This window comes from Hypanus sabinus, chromosome 17, assembly GCF_030144855.1.
Source record: "Hypanus sabinus isolate sHypSab1 chromosome 17, sHypSab1.hap1, whole genome shotgun sequence".
Classification (NCBI taxonomy): Eukaryota; Metazoa; Chordata; class Chondrichthyes; order Myliobatiformes; family Dasyatidae; genus Hypanus; species Hypanus sabinus.
This window is the reverse complement of record NC_082722.1, coordinates 27,957,916-27,978,440: the sequence shown is the minus strand read 5'-3', so window position 1 is coordinate 27,978,440 and position 20,525 is coordinate 27,957,916. Positions and strand designations below refer to the sequence as shown.

Here is a 20,525-nt window from a genome sequence, read left to right as displayed (position 1 = left end):
CACAAACAGCATATATTTGCAGGATTTATTTATTTTAGTTATTGACGTTCAGTGTGGATTTGTTTCTCTGGCCTATTGAACCGCGCCACCCAGCAATCCCCGATTTAATCAGCCTAATTAATCAATTATCCTACTATAACACCCCAGGGAAAGTTTCACTGCTAGCGTAATGGTCTTTCAGTGGAAGTGGTGTTTGGGTTATGGTTAGAGATAACGGGTGAACTGTCCAATCAGGGGAGCAGCTTTTCGTGTCATGTGCCTGACTCCGTTGTGAGTTGGGTCCTTTGTTTGGCAGGAGAGGAAGAGAGAAGGTGCTGGAGAGAACCCGTCACAGGATTGGACCCGGTGGGGGATCATGACTCGATGGAGCCAAGAGCTGAGTTTTACTTTTGGGGAAGAGATGAGCTGCAACTTGTGCACATTCGACTGTTCAATTATAATGGGCCCTTTTCTTTAGTTATGATTCATAAGTACAATTCCTTTAACTGTATACAGTCAGTGTGCTGTCTGTTATTTGTAACAGGGTAGTAGTTTGCACAGCATCCACACAAACTGGAACTCACGGAACTGGTGAGACCGGAAAGTGTCTTACGCAGCCCAAGGAAACCGGGGTTCCACCAGCTGGTACATCTTTGGACTGTGGGGGGACCCAAAGAAAACTCACATGGTCATGAGAAGAATGTACAAGCTCCTTACAGGCAGCAGTGGGAATTGAACCTGGGTCGTCTGTGCTGTAAACTGTTGTGCTAACTTCTACGCTATGTGCCGCCCTTATGCTACCGTGTTTTAAAATACCGTTGCCACAGGGACAGATAGGTTCTCCAAAGCCTCTTGACTCTCATGGAGAATTCACACAAAACTCTGTCCCCTCTGTTGCTACATATTAGTTGCTCCTGGTTAGGCTTTTCTCCTCAGTTATGCCATCCCTATGTCGTCAACGGTAGGAGCACAGTCAGACCACCAGGAGAATGTGTGAACACTGTACAGGTGAAATGGAGGTAAGTATGAAACCCAAGCAGCAAGGCAGGCCGATACCCATTGCTCCACACTACCACCCCCTCCCCACATCGCTGAGCTGCCTTTATATTCTTCCATATTCCTCTCAGCCTGCTCCCCACTCCCCCAGCTGTCAATGATCTCCCTTATGTACACAGAGGCATTCTTCCTTCTGCCTGGCCTGGTACTCTTGCTTCATCCTGACTCCTCCCCCCACTTAACTCGCACCGGTATTCCACCCCAACCTTTTGACTACATGGTGACATTCTCTATTGCCCTCAACCTCCATGTTTGCTAGCATTCAGGATTGTTGCCATTGTGGGTGAAAGTGCATCCTTGAGATATCTCATCCCTTGGAGAGAATCAGAGCAACAGAGCACAGCTGTCTTAGGACAGGAGCAGTGAGTCACACTTTCTACCAATAAAGAAGGCACTTAAAAGTAAAAATAGAAATGTAATTTAATTCTTTAATGTAAGCACTAGAGAACAAGCAACTGAACGGGGTACAGAGAGTACAGGTTCCCTTCTGTTCTTTAGTGGAAGCATCTAAACTGCTTCTACTTCTTCACTTTCTGGTCATATGTTCCCGCACCCTGGTAATTTGCAACGTAACCTGTATTTTCTGCTGTGTACTCCCTGCCACTGATCCCTTTGCCTTTTCCACTTTCATCAAAGCGTTCCTTGTGGGAACCCGTGTACTTAGAGGTGTCTGTCAATCTTTCAACAGCACCTGCTTTAGTTGCAACCTAGAAGGAGAAACAACATTGAAAAGGTTAGATATTTCTTTAAAAATGTCTGTCGTTTTCACCATAAATTTGCATTGAGGTCACTGGTCCAATGGGTGAGATTACATTTTTATGTCCAAAACAGGTAAGAGAAACTACAAACTGCTGCATTCATACAAGTTCCACAGGAGATTGTGATTACATTTGAGGAAAGGTTTGAAGAGAATGGAAGTATTAGGACCTTGTGCTTCACCAGGGTTATTAAAATGGGAATAAATGATGCAAGAGCCTCGGAAAGTTAAAGCAACTTATGAACAAGGGAAAGTTTGGGCCAATCAGCCAAATATTCTGGTCTTTGAATGCAGCCAATGAGTAAGGAGGTATTCAAACCCCACCTGCCATTGACAGTACTAGGGTGAGCCTTCAATGTCCAGTGTCCGGATCAATATTGTGAGGAGAGATTGAGAGACTGAATGGAATATTCCATCCACTAGTCTTTCAGGAAGTGTAACGTGTGAAACGGAAAAAATATATTTGGAATATGCTGCAAATGAAACGGTAGGAGTCAAACAGTGAGGTACTGTACTTAACAAACTTGACCGGAGGTAACTCGGAGTGATATCAGGAAGTTTTTATTCCCGTGCCAAGCCTAGTCAGCATTTGGAAGAAAGAAACAACATTATGTGGCAATGAGCAAACTTAGGGTTTTGAATGAATAAATTAAAATGATCCGACATTTTCAACCTCTCACTGCTATGGGTGGAAGTTCCCACTTGCTTCAAAGAGACAAAAATTATACCAGTGCCTAAGAAGAATAATGTGAGCTGCCTAAATGACTATCGCCTGGTAGCACTCACATCAACAGTGATGACTAGACTGAACTCCTGCCTCAGCAAGGACCTGGACCCATTCCAATTTGCCTATGGCAACAATAGGTCAATGGCAGATTCAATCTCAATGGCTCTTCACACAGTCTTAGACCACCTGGACAACACAGACACCTATGTCAGGATGCTGTTCATCGACTATAACTCAGTATTAAAGAGAGTCATTCCCACAATCCTGAATGAGAAGTTACATAACCTGGGCCTTGGTACCTCCCTCTGCAATTGGACCTTGACTTGCTAACCACAATTTGAAGACCACAATCTGTATGGATTGGTGATAATATCTCCTTCTCGTTGACAATCTCCTTCTCAGGGGTGTGTGCTTAGCCCACTGCTCTAGTCACCATATATCCATGACTGTGTGGCTAGGCATAGTTCAAATGCCATCTATAAATTTGCTGATGAGACAACCATTGTTGGCATAATCTCAGATGGTGACGACAGGGCATACAGGAGTGAGATACGCCAACTAGTGGAATGGTGCTGCGGCAACAACCTTGCACTCAACGTCAGTAAGACAAAAGAGCTGGTTGTGGACTTCAGCAAGGTTAAGATGAAGGAACACATACCAATCCTCATAGAGGGATTAGAAGTGGAGAGAGTGAGCAGTTTCAAGTTCCTGGGTGTCAGGGTCTCTGAGGATCTAACCTGGTTGCAACATATCGATGCAGCTATAAAGAAGGCAAGACAGTGACTATACTTCATTAGGAGTTTGAAGAGATTTGGTATGTCAACAAATACACTCAAAAACTTCTATAGATGTACTGTGGAGAGCATTCTGACGGGCTGCATCACCGTCTGGTATGGGGGGTGGGTGGGGGGAGTGACTACTGGACAGGACTGAAAGAAACTGCAGAGAATTGTAAATTTAATTGCCTCCATCTTGGCTACTATCCTACAAAGTACCCAGGATACTTTCAAGGAGTGGTGTCTCTGAAAGGCAGCGTCCATTATTAAGGATCCCAGCACCCAGGGCATGCCCTTTTCTCACTGTTACCATCCGGTAGGAGGTACAGAAGTCTGAAGGCACATACTCAGTGATTCAGGAACAGCTTCTTCCCCTCTGCCATCTGATTCCTAAATGGACATTGAATCCACAAACACTACCTCACTTTTTCAATTATATATTATTGTATTTTAATTGTATTTTTTTTCTCTCTGACTTACGAGTCTGCGAATCTGCTGTTCAGCACCCTGGAGAATCTTCCCAAAGCTTCGCTACACTGCATGTTTACTTGGCTGCTTCCAGAAATATGCTTTTGACCATCTTGGTACCAAAGATAGTTTGTCCTGAATGAAACATTTCATGGTAAAACATACGATGGCAAGAGCACAGTCCAGGGGATTCAGGGGCGGGATGAATTCAGCAGCACATGAATTTGGACGGACTCACGGAGTGGAAAGGAAAGTTCTAACCTGCTTTCTGGCAGATATATTACAGGTACTCGTGAGCAAGTATTCCAATGGTCTGACTCGATCTTCAAGCAGCCACCTACCACACGTGTTGCTTTGTGAAACCACAGAACTGTAGCCTGGTGGAACCATGCAGTTATCAGAGTAACTAGCACTTGTTTGTGGGATATTACACACTATGGTCACGTGGAAGCTGGGAATGTGAAATATTGTTGTTCCCGAGCAGGATATCATTTAGGTGGATCTCCACATTTCCACTCCCAGGTCCACACACTTCAACACTGCTGATTCCTTGACCACGTACACACAGCCAATAAAATCATTTGGTTTGGGAAGAGCCACCAGCATTGTAAAAGTGGTGTAGATGGCCAGTTTCCATGGCAAATGACCAACATTCTTGGCCTAACTATTCAATGCATCTGGCATCTTGTATGTTACAGCTGTCGATTTCTTACAATGAGATTTTACAGATAATTCCTAACCTTTCCATGGACAGAAAATGTAACAGAGAAGAAAAGCACTGAACTGAAACGTCCTTGTACTCAAATTAGATTCAGAATCTGGATCTTGGAGGCTGTGCTGGTCTTAGATCCCATCCCATGTGTTGTTGCAGAGCCCACTGTCATCTTGGACTGTGTTCTCAAGAATTCAAGAATTCAGGGTGATTTCATTTAAAATGTCTTCATTGAATGCCTGTCCTGAGGTTCATGTGCTTGTCCCACAAGACCTTATGTTCTGTTGGCTGAAACACCCGTGGTTACCATTGAATCTTTGACCACTTACACCCGAAATGTTGGAGGAACTCAGCAGGTCAGACAGTATCTACAGAAGGGAATAATAAATTGACATTTCGGACTGAGACCCTTTCATCAGTTCATGAGTCCTGATGAAGATCTCAGCCTGAAATGTCGATACTTTATCTCTTTCAATAGATGCTGCCTGACCTGCTGAGTCCTCCCACATTTTTGTGTGTTACTCTGGATTTCCAGCATCTGCAGAGTCTCTTGTGTTTTTGACTAATTGCAGTTGCTGGCAAATACTCCCAAGTGATTTGAGCTTTAAGAATTCCTTCAAAGTGAAGTCAAAGGATGGCAACAAGTACACTCAAAAAATCTTGGAACATTTAATTGCATATTGTACTGGGCAGACTTTTCAAGAAGGAGTACACAACATATTTTGAGTAATTACTGTTCAGATGCTTTGACTCCATTGAGGGTGGGAGAGTACATCAGTCGTACAGAAGCTCAACAGTAGCAAATTTCCTACAACTCAAAGAGCAGAGTACACTGGTGCAGTGGGTAGAGCTGCTGCCTTCCAATGCTAGAGACCCCAGTTCAATCCTAGCATTGGGGTATTTGTCTACACTCCAGGTGCTCTGCTTTCCTCCCACATCCCAAAGTGGATCAGAAGATTAAGTGGCCATCACTAATTGCCCCTAGTATGCGTGAGAGAGTGAATGTATCCAAGCAACACAGGGATAATAGGATTGATTAGGATTGGAATTACTGGGTAATTTTTGATTGAAGCTGACCTGATGGGCTGAAAGGCCTGTATTCCTGCTCTGAACCACTTTGTAACATGCTGGACTGTAGTGTGTCCTGGGTGTAAACCGGCTAAGTTACCAATCCACTTGGAGGGACTTCATCTGCCCATCATGAAAAGCCTGCCATAGCAGCAAGTTTGATGGTTTGACTTGAATGGAAAATAATGGCCCCAGATGTCTCTTGACAGAGGGATTGATTTAAGCATTTCATAAAAAATAAGTTCCAAGTCTCATTTCAAGCTCTCTGCTAGAGAGTGCTCTCCAGTTGAACATTTCATCCATTAGAAATTAAGATTGCGGAACTGGTCTGCCCAGTATTTTGCTGCAAACACACATGGTTGCTTTGAACTGACACCATATGCAAACATATCTGTAACAGAACTATGTTTCTGTGAGCACATACAGATGTACGAATGTGTGTGATGTGATCTGTACTATCTCTGTGTTCTGAGTATAAGTACTGTAGATAATATGCTCAGGAAGTCTATGACATGGCTGACAATTTCTAACAGAAATGAACCAAAGTTTGCTTCACTCATATTGGTTCCAGTCAGAAGAAGAGAATGATTTCGGAATTTTAAGGGTTCAGTATCTCAATATAAAAGCCAGAAACTCGAGGGAAATTAATGGAATCTTACGGATACATTTGAAACCAAATGATTCAACTTCAGATCTAAGTTTGTAATTAGATGGGGTCAACACACTTACTGTTATTCCAAGGTTAGCTGGGTCTTTTCCAGCTATTAAACCATAAATTGACTGAAGTGCATCTTCTTGACTTTGTCCTTTGAACCTCTTTGGAGCGAGTTCTCTCAGAGCTGCTTTAAACTCTTCAAAGTTGATCACCCGAGCTGATTTGGCCCTGGAATTAAAACATAATTGTAGATTAACTTTCTCTAATTGTTTCCAGATTGGACTGGCATTAAAAATTGTAAATACAAAGCAGGAGATATTGAAACTACTGAGCAGGTCAAACGGTGTTTATGGAGAAAAAAACTGAAATATGATTATTGCTCAAGAATCTATAACGTTAAATCTGTTTCTCTTTCATTTGATGCAACCTGATATATTGAATGTAACCAGAAGTTCTAGACTCATTTTTCTAACATCTACAATAGAATTATTGTTCAGCAACTGGACAAAACAGCAAGGCCAATATTTATTGTAAATCCCTGTTGGCCATTCAGAAGTTACCTTGTTGAAATGTTGCAGTTCTTCTGGCGATGATATTCCAGCTGTGCTGTTGGATAGGGAGAGCCAAGATCCAGCTGCACAAAAGAAAGGTCAATATGTTTCCAAAGCATGTTGCTGTGCAATTTGCCAGGGAACCTGGAGTTTGAGATGTTCCCATGTGACCAATGCTCTTGTCTTTCATGGAGACAGAGGTAGCCTGTCTGAGAGGTGCAGTCAGAATAAATTAGAGCAGTAATGACTGTACTTTCATGGAACTTTAGTAACGACTGATCTAATCTTCTCTGGACAGACTGTATCCTCTATGAGACTATTGTTATTCCTCTATGCACCTTGTGGCGCATTGGGTGACAACCTTCCTGCTTTCTTGTCTATTTTGTCTATTTATATGAGACTGAGTTGCTAGCTTGACGCTCAACCCAGCATGGATGGAACCGGCTGGATTTGAACCTTGGACCATTCACCTCAAAGTCTGGTGCTGATGCCACTACACCACTGATCCTGTGGCAGAGGGAATAAATATTTAAGGTGCTGATACAGAACTAATCCAGTGAGCTGCTTAGTGCTGAATGTTGTTGAAAGTCTTGAATGTTGTTGGATTTGCATAAACCTTGCTACTTTCTGGTAGATGACGGAAGGACCTTGGCGTATCAGAATGTGTTTTGATTGTTGGCTTCTGATGAAGGGACCTCTTGAAGTGTCTCAGCTCAAAACACAGATGCTTTATTCCTCTCCACTGATGTGCCTGAACGGCTGAGTTGCTCCAGCATGTTGTGGTGTGTGTTGCTCTGGCTTTCTAGCAACTGCAGAATCTCCTGTGTTTATTAACTTTTTAGCCTGTTTGCACAGTTCTAGTATTCATGTGGCTGATCAAATTGAGTCTCTAATTGATGATGACCTCCAGCATATTGATGGCAAATGGGTTGCTGAAGATAATGCCTTTCGATGTCAAAGGTAGATGATTAGGCTCTGTATATGGGAGATATTCATTGCCAGGTGCTTCAGTAGCATAAATGTCACCTGCTACCTGTGCCTGAAGGTTATCTAGATCTTGTTGTGTACAGACAAGGATTATTTTGTATGCTGAGGAGTTGTGAATGGAACCGAACATCGTGAGGTCAAATGGACCTCCAGACTTTATAAGGAATGTCTTCAAGGAAGCTGTTGAAGATGGTTGGGTTGAGGACACTCTCCTGCAGAGATACCCTGGCACATCAAAATTTTCCTCAAGCTGCCCTGGTAATTTTTTGCCAATGCCTTAAATATTGAACCATCTGCTAATGGAAATAGCTTCCCCATATTTACCTTATCTAAACCAGATTAAACCTTGTACACCTTTAACAAATGTCCTCTCCACTGAGGGCAGCACCACCAATTCCTTCAGTAAAATCTTGAGGCCAAAAGTCCCTCATCCCTAGAACCATTCCAGTAAATCTCCTCTGTATTTTCTCCAGAATCTCCATATGTGTGGTTATCAGAACTAGATGCATGATCATAGTTGTGACCTAACTGGTGTTTTGTACAGTTCAACGTTGCTTTGTATTGCTCGAAGAATTCTGAATCACGGACATTTACTGCTCTCAAGAATCGGCAGCCATGTTACACTCAGGTCCTTTGGTTCCTGCATATCCCTTTGAAACCTGGCTGGATTTATCCCTGTAGCCTATCATTACTCCCCAGACACAGTACTAAAATAAATGATGTTACATAGTACAGGTGTATATGCTGACAAGTAAACACACTACAGCGTACATTAAAGGGAGTTTTTCTGATATTTCATAGTCTGCATCTTTGCTCACTGTCCCTATAGTTCTAACACTGAATATTTTATGTGACTGAACGTCCAAATCCCTAAAGCTTTCCTGTAGTCCACAAGGCACAATCAGATGATCAGTGAAGCAAGGAGGTTGGCACCATCCAAGACAAGGCGACTGACAGTTTGCTCTCTCAACTCTACACTGTCGTCATTGATCTTGATGTTCAGTTGATTGCTTTGCTGGGGTGGGGGTGGATTAAAATGATGGATGGGTAAACTTTGAGAAGTGAAGTAATTTTATTATTTACTTTCCTCATTTGTTCCTTTCTGTTGGGTGTCCTTCAATTGTTCTGACTTTATGATTGTCTCAGGGCCCCTGGGAGTGGCAAACTACTGTGACTACAACATTTAGTCCAATCTGTGGGGATGGAATTGTAAGTGCTATCCTCGAGGATAAACTGGATGATAGAGAATTATGTAATAACATTTAATTAGTATTTGTTACTGTCACATGTACCGAGGTACAGTGAAAATTTTGTTCGGTGTACCATCCAAACAGATCATGTCACTACAACAGTACACTGAGCGAGTGTAAGGAAAACAGAAGATGAATCATCACATTGCAAGATCCAAGGTTTGCATTGTCAAACTGGCTTGTTGTACTTTCTATTGTGAGAAAATTTAAGCAAATTTATGCAATAAAATGATTACAAGCAGTTTTATTGAGCTTCACCCAGGGCATGCCCTTTTCTCATTATTACCATCAGGTGGGAGGTACAGAAGCCTAAAGGCACACACTCAGTGATTCAGGAACAGCTTCTTCCCCTCTGCCATCTGATTCCTAAATGGACATTGAATCCATGTACACTACCTCACTTTTTAATATACAGTATTTCTGTTTTTGAATGTTTTTTAAAAATCTATTCAATATACATAATTGATATACTTGTTTATTTATCATTATTATTTTTCTCTCTCTGCTAGATTATTTATTGTATTGAACAGCTGGTACTAAGTTAATAAATTTCACGTCACATGCCGGTGATAATAAACCTGATTCTGATTCTGGAAGTGGCTGCTACCTACTTTACTTTCGAAAATAGAATATCCACATCAGTTGAGGTGACTGTTTTACCATCGATTACATTGCAGTCTTTGCACAGTTTGGACCAGTTTTTCCCATTCATTTCATTCCCAGTTGACTTAGTATCCCCATGCATTGCAAATTTTTTGAAAGACTCATGCAGAGCTTGCATGTTTGTTGATGTTCCCGCCATTCTTCAGTTTCTGTGATTTATTCAGTTATCCTGTATAAAATAAAAAGAGGGATTTGAAAGGAAATGATCTAAAACTATTGGAAAAGAAATTGCATTCTACAACTGAAGATATGAGAAGTATTTCCAATCTTTACACTGATATTGCTTTACTGAGTAGGGAGTGCTTGATAAATGGGAAATACTATTCCCTCAGCCAAAATGGCTGATTAAACATTAGCAAAGTTTAAAAGGCATTTAACAGACACATGATCAGGTATTCCTTGAAGGGTAAGATGTGACATTAGAATGGCATTTCAAACTACTGAATAGATGTATGTTAATGGGAGGGATATGGGTCTTATACAGATGAATGCACTGTTTAAATTAGCATCGTGATTGGCACTGATATTGTGGGCAAATGGCCTGTTTCTGCACTGTCGTGTTCAGTATTTCGTGTTCTGTGTTAACTGCTCAGACCTGTTAGAATGAGCAAGTACATGAGTGAGGAGCTTCCCTGCATTCCTTTGCTATTCAGCAGTGTTTGAAGAATTCTCAGACTCAGCCAAGCCAAAGAAAAACTACAGTATAACTTAATTCTTTAATTTTAAAAATTTGAACTTTATTTTATACCTCTGAAATGGCTCACCTAATATCCTAAAGCATCTACAGAAGGATCCTTCCTCTTGTTTGAATTTTTAAGGGCAGCATTGACCTTACATGCTTCTGCAGCCATGGCAACACCAAATCTGACATCAAAGCTGTGCAATAAGTCAACAATGCCAATTGTCATCATCTGAATCCTGAGATCTAATTGGTGGAAGGATATTTTTCTAAATATTATGATTTGATTTTCGCCAAATAATTTTCCAGATTGTATAATATTTAATAATGATAATGGTGATAAAGTCAAAGGTCACTCATTAACCTTCAATTGGCCCAGTATTGCTAGTAATCACTACAATGTTCAATCTCCTTACTTCACTGCCCAGAGAGGTTATTGTAAATCAAATTGAGGGCTTATGCACTTATTTGGTTTTTGTAAAAAAGGTGTACCCTGTTTCTTAGTAGATAGTGCAGAATGTAAGCTAGGAAGCTAATGAGCTCCAAACCCCTCTAGATAATAAAGAAATCAACTCCATTGTCATAGTCATCTCTGTATACCCATGACTGTGTCGCCACCCACAGCTCCAATCTGCTAGTTAAATTTGCTGATGACACTACACTGATTGGCCAAATCTCAAATCATCGTGAGGCAGCCTACAGAGGTCATCACCCTGACACAGTGGTGTCAAGAAAACAACCTCTCCATCAATGTCACAAAAACAAAGGAGCTGGTTGTGGACTACAGGAGGAATGGAGGCGGGCTAACCCCTACTGACATCAATGGATCTGGGGTTGAGAGGGTGAACAGCTTTACATTCCTTGGCATAAACATCACTGAAGATCTCATGTGGTCTGTACATACAGGCTTTGTTTTGAAAAAGGCACCACACACCTCTTTCATCTCAGACGGTTGAAAAACTTTGTTATGGACCCCCAGATCCTATGAAATTTCTACAGGATCACAATTGAGAGCATCCTGACTGGCTGCATCACTGCCTGGTCTGGGAACTGTACCTCCCTCAATCGCAGGACTCTGCAGAGAGTGGTCTGAACAGTCCAGCACATCTGTAGATGTGAACGTCCCACTATTCAGGACACTTACAAAGACAGATGTGTAAAAATGGCCCGAAGGATCATTGGGACCAAGTCACCCCAACTGCAATCTATTCCAGCTGCTACCATCCGGGAAGTGGTTCCACAGCACCAACAGGCTCCAGGACAGCTTCTTCCACCAGGCCATCAGACTGATTAATTCATGCCGATACAATTGTATTTCTATGCTAAATTGACTATCCTTTTTTTCACTCCTCGTGTATTTGAAAGATGTAATTAATAAAGTCAATTCAATTCAGTAAACCATGTGTCAGATGACCATTTTTTCCCATCTGCACTAATCCTCATTTGCTGTACTGTAGGTCCAGGTGCCTCTGTGACCTGCCGTGTCTAAGTACCTCTGAAACAGGATTACTGCATCCAGATACACTGCTTTCCGTGACAGTGTGTTCCTGATATCAATCATTAACTGTATATATTAAAAAAACTTCCTCCTCAGATCTCCTTTAACATGCCTTCCTCTCACCTTAAACCTACGCTTTCTTTTTTTGATACTCTGTCGATGGGAATATCTACCCTATCTATGCCTCATAATTTTATATTCTCCAGATACATACACTGAAGATTATTCAGAACTTGATCCCTGCATACAGAAGAAGTACTGAAATGAAGTAAATCGATTACATTTATGAAAAATTACTTCACGCTTGATTAATCTATCAATAGTGTAATCATTTTTCAGTCAGCTTGTATTGAAATTCAAAGTTTCAAAGGTCAAGTTTAATGTCAGAGAAATGTATACAATGCACATCCTGAAATGCTTTTTCTTCGCAATTGGTCACTATAATAGCTATAATAGCCTGCAACATTTTATTGCCAGAATTGCCAGAAAGGAATCAAAAGGATACATTTTTTACTTTCATGTTTTATAATGGCACAGAGAGAGAGCATTCACCCCTCTGACTTTCTACTGGCCGATCGAGCAAACCCTTTACCCCTCTAACCTATCCTCCCCACTTACCCATCCGTTCCCCACAGATTTCAACATTGTAGTCACGCACTAGGTGTGATTTACAGGGCCAGCTAACCTCCCAACGAGCCGTCTTTGGGGCATGGGAGAAAACATGGGAGATGATGCAGACAACTGACCAGAGCGGAGGTCAGGACTGATTGTAGATCACCGGAACGGTGAAGCAGCAGTACTACCAGACACTCCACTCCTCCACCCATGACCAGAGCAGAGGTCAGGACTGATTGTAGATCACCGGAACGGTGAAGCAGCAGTATTACCAGCCACTCCACTCCTCCGCCCGCGACCAGAGCGGAGGTCAGGACTGATTGTAGATCACCGGAACGGTGAAGCAGCAGTACTACCAGCCACTCCACTCCTCCACCCATGACCAGAGCGGAGGTCAGGACTGATTGTAGATCACCGGAACGGTGAAGCAGCAGTACTACCAGTCACTCCGCTCCTCCACCCATGACCAGAGCGGAGGTCAGGACTGATTGTAGATCACCGGAACGGTGAAGCAGCAGTACTACCAGCCACTCCACTCCTCCACCCATGACCAGAGCGGAGGTCAGGACTGATTGTAGATCACCGGAACGGTGAAGCAGCAGTACTACCAGTCACTCCGCTCCTCCACCCATGACCAGAGCGGAGGTCAGGACTGATTGTAGATCACCGGAACGGTGAAGCAGCAGTACTACCAGTCACTCCGCTCCTCCGCCCGCGACCAGAGCGGAGGTCAGGACTGATTGTAGATACCGGAACGGTGAAGCAGCAGTACTACAAGCCACTCCGCTCCTCTGCCCATGCTCACATTGAAAAAAATTCCAAAAACTGAGCTTAGCTAAAGAATCATCTCTTTTTCTCTCCAGTCCTGCCGAAGGGACTCGGCCTGAAACGTTGACTGTACAGGTGTTGCCTGGCCTGCTGAGTTCCTCCAGCACTTTGTGTGCATTGATCAGAATCAGAATCAGGTTTATTATCATCAGCATATGTTGTGAAATTTGTTCACTTAGCGGCAGCAGTTCAATTCCATACACGATAATATAGAAAGAACAAAAAAGCAAATCAATTACAGTAAGTGTATATCGTATATTAAATATTTAGATTAAAAATACTGCAAAACAGAAATAATATACATTTTAAATAAGTGAGCTGGTGTTCATGGGTTCAATGTCCATTTAGAGATCTGATGGCATAGGGGACAGTAACAATGAGACGAGGGCATGCCCTACATGGTGGAGGTCCATGCCCTACATGGTGGAGGTCCATGTCCTACATGGTGGAGTCACCGCTTTTCTGCGGCAAACGCTCCTTGAAGATGTTCTGGATACTACAGAGGCTAGTACCCAACATGGAACTGACTGATTTTACAACTTCCTGTAGCCTCTTTCAGTCCTGTGTAATAGCCCACCCTGACACCAGATGGTGTGGCAGTCTGTCACAATGCTTTCGTAGAAGTTTCCGAGTGTTCCAGCTGACAGGTTTTGTTTTTACATTAATGCTCATCAGTTGTAGTTTTTTTTCTTTTGGTTGATGATCACAGTCATCTTACATTACATTTGGCAGCAATTTTTACTGGCGGCATCTCGCGTAGTCATCAACCACCTGACACACAAGAGAAAAGAACAAATCGTGCTGTGAAGGAAGATATTGTGATGGACGAAGGGGTAATATTGGCTTTTTGAGTCTGGAAACCCATTTGCAGTTTACTTTGTTACAGATTTGGCCGAGTTTTCAGCAGAGATGATTCTTAGAATAAATACTTGCAGTTGCCTATCTTGTAAGAATTAGACTCTGGGATATGAAACAAGCTGTTTGTTAATACAAAGTTGTACACAGAACTGAATGTTTAACTTTTGGCTGTTGTTATGGGTATAGTTTATCACAAGAGAACTGCATGTGAAGCTAGCATATCTAATTCACAAGGTTAATCAAACAGCCTTTGCTTTGGCAATGCATTTGTACGTACATAACAGGAGCTGTGCTCTCTGTAGTATTTTGTGTTCAAACCCACTGTTAGAGGTCCCACTTCCCACGATATCGTGAATAAAGCTCTCTTTACTACGTAGACCGTGTCTAATTTACTTGCGATCAACTTTAATCAAATTTCCTTAGCAAATTAATTTCCCTAACATGTGCAAGCTGTAAAAATCGAGCGAGAAACTCAGAATAAAAACCATCAAACCTCAGAGTCATTGAAACAGTCTAGGGATGCTGGTGGAACACAGCAGGCCAGGCAGCATCTATAGGAAGAAGCACTGTTGACGTTATGGACCGAGACCCTTCGTCAGGATGGGTCAGTAGGGATGTTCAGTTTAATTTCATGCTGTGTTGTTTGTTGACTGCAGGCCACAGAACCACTCCACCCAGATCAAAATAGCACAAAATGGCAATAAAAAAGGAGTAATCAGAAACACATATAATGAACTGCAGAGTACAAACCACAAACCATGTCAGTTAAACCTTGCCTGAGACCGGGAGCTGTGAGTGAGAGCGAGGGAGGGAGACCTGTCAAACACAGGCAGATGCCACTGAACACCCACTTGCTCAATCTTGCTCAACGCTTTAATTGGCAAGAAATGGAGTTGATCATGGGCTGCCACCTCATCTCTAGGCTTCTTGGTCTCCAGACCGTTCACGTTGCTCAAAACCTCACCAAACTCCCTCGGAGACAGCAAATTGCCAGATTGCTCAATTGGCCAGAAAACACACCATCAAAATGTAAATCGCAGGTTCCAATTGCATGCAGCTTAGTGGCAGAATCATATTTGAAAGAAGATGTCAAAGTAGTTTTGCAAACTGTCTGAAGGGAGTTGCCTTTGGTCATGTTGTTTTTAAGCACCCACATCCAGAGAGAAGACCTAGTCTTATGCCTTCATTGACCAAGTGTGTTCTTCACAATGCATTTTCACTTGTGTTGAGAATAGTTAATTAAAAAAGTGGAGACAAATATGTGAATCATAAACAGAAGGTAGTCTGCAGATGCTGGAAATCCAACATCCATAGTCTCCTCTTGTGCCAAGGTGTGGCCACACTCATGGTGGAGGAGCAACACATCATACTCCATCTGGGTAGCCTCCAGCCTGATGGCAAAACATCGATTTCTCCTTCAGATAAATAAATATGCCTTCCCATTCCCCTCTCTGACCTTTTCCCTCTTCTCACTTGCCTATTACTTTGCCCTGGGTCCCCTCCTCCTTCCCTTTCTCCAATGGTCCTCTCTATTCTCCAATCAGATTCCTTCTTCTCTAGCCTTTGACCTCTCCCACCTACCTGGCGTCACTTATCACCTTCCAGCTTTGAACTCATCTGGAAGCGAAGCCCTACTGTTCCCCTATGCCACTTGCTTTAAGAATTGATAACATTCAAGGCCTGCCACAGCTGTCGAGCATCTCTCATTGGTTCAATTTTGGTCGTGAATTTCCACTTCACCTGTGAGATGGCTTTCTGCAGATCATATCTGTAATTTTTGTAACTTTCTTTGTCTTCAGATTCTGGCAAATGTCGTGGAATTTGTTAACTTAGCAGCAGCAGTTTAATGCAATACATAATATTGAAGTAAATAAATAAATAGATTACTGTATATGCATATTGGAAATTAAAAAATCTTGCAAAAACAGAAATAATGTATATTGAAAAATGAGGTAGTGTTCATGGGTTCAATGTCCATTTAGGAATTGGAGGACAGAGGGAAAGAAGCTGTTCTTGAATCGCTGAGTGTGTGCCTTCAGGCTTCTGTATCGCCTACCGGATAGTAACAGGGAGAAAAGTGCATGCCCTGGGCACTGGAGGTTCTTAATAATGGATGCTGCCTTCCTGAGACATTTCTACTTGAAGGTGTCCTGGGTACTTTGTAGGCTAGTACCCAAGATGGAGCCGACTAAATTTACAACCCTCTGCAGCTTCTTTCAGTCCTGTGCAGTAGTCCCTCTTCTCCACCCCCCCCCCCCATACCAGACAGTGATGCAGCCTGTCAGAATGCTCTCCATGGTACAACTATAGAAGTTTTTGAGTGTATTTGCTGACACACCAAATCTCTTCAAACTCTTAATAAAGTATAGCCACTGCCTTGCCTTCTTTATAATTGCATTGATTTGTTGGGACCAGGTTAGATCCTCAGAGATCTTGATACCTAGGAAACTGAAACTGCTCACTCTCTCCACTTCTGATCCCTCTATGAGCATTGGTACGTGTTCCTTCGTCTTACCCTTCCTGAAGTCCACAGTCAGCTCTTTTGTCTTACTGACATTGAGTGCAAGGTTGTTGCTGTGACACCACTCTACTAGTTGGCATATCTCATTCCTGTACATCCTCTTGTCACCACCTGAGATTCTACCAACAATGGTTGTATCATTAGCAAATTTATAGATGTCATTTTAGCTATGCCTAGCCACACAGTCATGGGTATATAGAGAGTAGAGCAGTGGACTAAGCACACACCGCTGAGGTGCGCCAGTGTTGATCATCAGCAAGGAGGAGATGTTACCCAAATCCATACTGATTGTTGTCTTCTGGTTAGGAAGTTAAGGATTCAATTGCAGAGGAGGTACAGAGGCCCAAGTTTTGTAACTTCTCAATCAGGATGGTGGGAATGATGGTATTAAATACTGGACTATAGTCGATAAACAGCATCCTGACATAGGTGTTTGTGTTGTCCAGGTGGTCTAAAGCCGTGTGAAGAGCCTTTGAGATTGCATCTGCTGTTGACCTATTGTGGCCATAGGCAAATTGGAATGGGTCCAGGTCCTTGCTGAGGAAGGAGTTCAGTCTGGTCATGACCAACCTCTCAAAGCATTTCATCACTGTCGAAGTGAGTTCCATGGGGCGATGGTCATTAAGGCAGCTCACATTATTCTTCTGAGGCACTGGTATAATCGTTGGCTTTTTGAAGCAGAGGGAACTTCTGCCTGTGGCTGTGAGAAATTGAAAATGTCCTTGAATACTCTCGTTAGTTGGTTGGCACAGGTTTTCAGAGCCTTACCAGGTACACTGACGGGGCCTTTCACCTTATGAGGGTTCACCTTCTTTGAAGGGAGCGTAACATTGGCCTCAGAGACAGAGATCTCAGGGTCAATGGGTGCAGCAGGGATCTTCACAGCTGTAGTTACATTCTCCCTTTGTAATATGATGTTGTAATAGCCAGGAAGAAGCTATTGAATATCTCTTAAATGCAGACAAGGTATTTCTGACCTGTTAGAAACATAGAAAACCTGCAGCACAATACAAAGTGATTGGAAATTTCAGTTCCAAATTTCACAGATGTTGCTGGGTAATTTCAGGGATATTTTGGCAAGAATTATTGCCTTACCACAGACTTTAAATAGAGGAGGAAGGAACCTTCACAATTCCTTTTGTAAATGGTCTGTTGAATGTGTATTCAGAGCCTAAAGCAAAGACATAATGCTAAGGATTTATGAGGCATTGGGCAGACAGCATTTGGATTTTCATAACCAGTTTTGGGCCCCTTATTTAAGAAAGGATCTGCTGGCATTAGGGAGGGTCCAGAATAGATTCACGAGAATGATCGCAGGAATGAGAACTGTTTGATAGCTCTTGGCCTGTGCTCACTGGAGTTTAGACCTCATTGAAACCTATCAACTATTGAAAGGCCTAGATAGAGTGAATGTGGAGAGGAGGTTTCCTATAGTTGGGGAGTCTAGGGCCAGAGGGCACAGACTCGGAATTGAAGGATGTCCCTTTTGAGGAGATGTTGAAGAATTTCTTTAGCCAGTGGGTGAAGAATCTGTGGAATTCATTGCCACAAATGGGAGTGGAGGCCAGGTTATTGGATACATTTAAATTGGAGGTTAATGGGTTCTTCATTAACGGGGGTGTCAAAGTTTATGGAGAGAAGGCAGGAGAATGAAGCTGAGAAGGGAAGTAAATCAGCTGTGATGGAAAGGCAGAGCAAACTTGTTGGGCTGAATTGCTTAATTCTTCTCTTTTGTTTTATGAATTACTAAACACTTATAGATAGTTGTACCATTGATATTGTTCTGATGAGAGGAAGGTACTTTCCTGAAGGAACTGTTGAGTCTATTAACCATCTATCCAGTCATTCACAAACTGGAAGCCAATTAATTCCTTTGTACATGATCAAAATAGCTTGTGTAAAGGGGTTAAGCAACATTTAGAAGTGAACACACTCCAACGGTAGTTTTCTGTTTTCCACTTAGCCATTTATCTGAAATATTGTGAACTCTAGCGTGAGAAGAACAAACATCATTCCAGACTGGTCAGCAGACATCTTATCAGATCCTTGAGGAGTTTAATGTTGTGAAATAATTGATTACTTTTCTTGTTCCCACCTAAAAAATTACAAGGTTAAAAATTGTACAGTTTGATGGTTTCGTTGATGGTTTCAATGGATTGATAAGAAAAGATGTTGTTTGACTTGTGTATTGAATAAGTCCTTCCTTAAGTCAGACTCTGTACTGATTGAAACAAAGAAAACTTTATTCACCATGCTGGTGTATAGTCCTAGGAAGCATTAGCCCGTTAAAGTCAATGTTGACGTTTATTATTGTACATCATAGCACAGCAACGACAGTCGGCAAACAACGGGTACTTTGAAACCATTCTCGGCTGTAGGCTAAAGTTTATTAAAAGCAGCTGTTTTATTGTTTAGATGAATGTGCAGTTTCCATGGAGAAACATGAGTTTACCAGAGTCACGCCCTGGACATAGCTGAACTTTCATTTCCTTTGGGTGCTTCACTCATAAGTATCAAAGATGCCAAAGAATCTCATATGCTTTATTGATTCTTCAAGTATCTTATCTTTGAAAAATTCTCCAAGAACAAGATATATTTAGCGGAACCATTGATTACTGCTATTGTCTTTTGGAGAAAGATTGTTTACGTGGTACTGTTCTATTCACTGAAACCCCTCAGGGAGCAACCAGAGTTGGCTGGTTTGATGGGTTACATCATCCCAACCTGATTGACACCTGAGACCCCGTGAGTGGGGATAAAAGTGAGGTCTGGGGTAACACCCCTCAGATGCACCAGGAGAAACGCTAGTGAGCATCAGAACCCCCACGAGACAGGGTGGGAGACCGGAGACCGAACGAAGGGTCGGTAAATTTTAACTCACAGTGTTTTGCAGTGAGACCGGTGGGGGCTTGTGTGTGTGTCCACCCATGTCTGGGTGACGAGTCCACCACGGAAGAATGGTCTAGTGCTAAAGGATGGAGGGGTCATACGTGAATGGCCACAACAACAACGCATTGACGGATCAAAATTGTAAAGGAAGGTTGGCAAGATAATAGTTGTTACTGTTCACACATTCTCTCTCTCTCTCTCTCTCTCTCTCTTCAACAATTGCAACACATCGACAAACAACTACCGCAGCCTGCATGAACTGAACTGAACTTTATATTTCCATCTGACAATTCATTATCCCCTAGACAACAATAGAGCTTGTTTCATTAGTGATTATTATTATATCTGCACTTTTAGGTTTAGTATTGCTAACGTATATTCTCTGTATATTTGCATTGATATTATTTTGTATATTTTTGCTAATAAACATTGTTGAAAATAGTATCACCAGACTCCAACAGACACTTCTATCTTTGCTGGTAAGACACCCAGTTATGGGGTATGTAACGGGGCCAGTGTGGGAGTGGCCACTGTGGGTGTGGGCCAGTGTGGGAGTGGGCCAGTGTTGGAGTGGGCCAGTGTGGGAGTGGGCTAGTGTTGGAGTGGGCCAGTGTGGGAGTGGCCACTGTGGGAGTGGGCCAGTGTTGGAGTGGGCCAGTGTTGGAGTGGGCCAGTGTGGGAGTGGGCTAGTGTTGGAGTGGGCCAGTGTGGGAGTGGCCAGTGTTGGAGTGGGCCACTGTGGGAGTGGGCCAGTGTGGGAGTGGCCAGTGTGGAGTGGCCAGTGTTGGAGTGGGCCAGTGTTGGAGTGGGCCAGTGTGGAGTGGCCAGTGTGGGAGTGGGCCAGTGTGGGAGTGGCCACTGTGGGAGTGGCCAGTGTTGGAGTGGGCCAGTTTGGGAGTGGGCTAGTGTTGGAGTGGGCTAGTGTTGGAGTGGGCCAGTGTTAGATTGGTGAGCTGAGGCTATGGCTCAAGAAGTTTTTGCAAAGAGA

At 42.7% G+C, this 20,525-nt stretch overlaps 2 protein-coding genes across 3 annotated transcripts in view; both read right to left on the bottom strand.

The window, feature by feature from the left end:
• Positions 1-1,553: 1,553 nt before the first annotated feature.
• Positions 1,554-10,500, bottom strand: LOC132407166 (tubulin polymerization-promoting protein family member 3-like). 2 transcript variants are annotated; one of them, XM_059993460.1, is made up of 4 exons: positions 10,480-10,500; positions 9,598-9,749; positions 6,273-6,426; positions 1,554-1,742 (listed from the first exon to the last, which is right to left on the bottom strand). In XM_059993460.1, exons 1-4 carry the CDS (start codon positions 10,498-10,500, stop codon positions 1,554-1,556), a joined length of 516 nt encoding a protein of 171 aa, XP_059849443.1. The 2 variants fall into 2 exon arrangements, with proteins under 2 accessions (XP_059849443.1, XP_059849442.1); XM_059993459.1 differs by lacking the exon at positions 10,480-10,500 and having other exon boundaries at positions 9,598-9,788.
• Positions 10,501-14,007: 3,507 nt separating this feature from the next.
• The window catches only part of LOC132406616 (tubulin polymerization-promoting protein family member 3-like), a 24,387-nt gene continuing 17,869 nt past the window's right edge, over positions 14,008-20,525 (bottom strand). The window contains exon 5 of the mRNA XM_059992426.1: positions 14,008-14,040. Within this exon, the coding sequence (XP_059848409.1) occupies positions 14,008-14,040 (33 nt within the window). The remainder of the gene's footprint in view (positions 14,041-20,525) is intronic.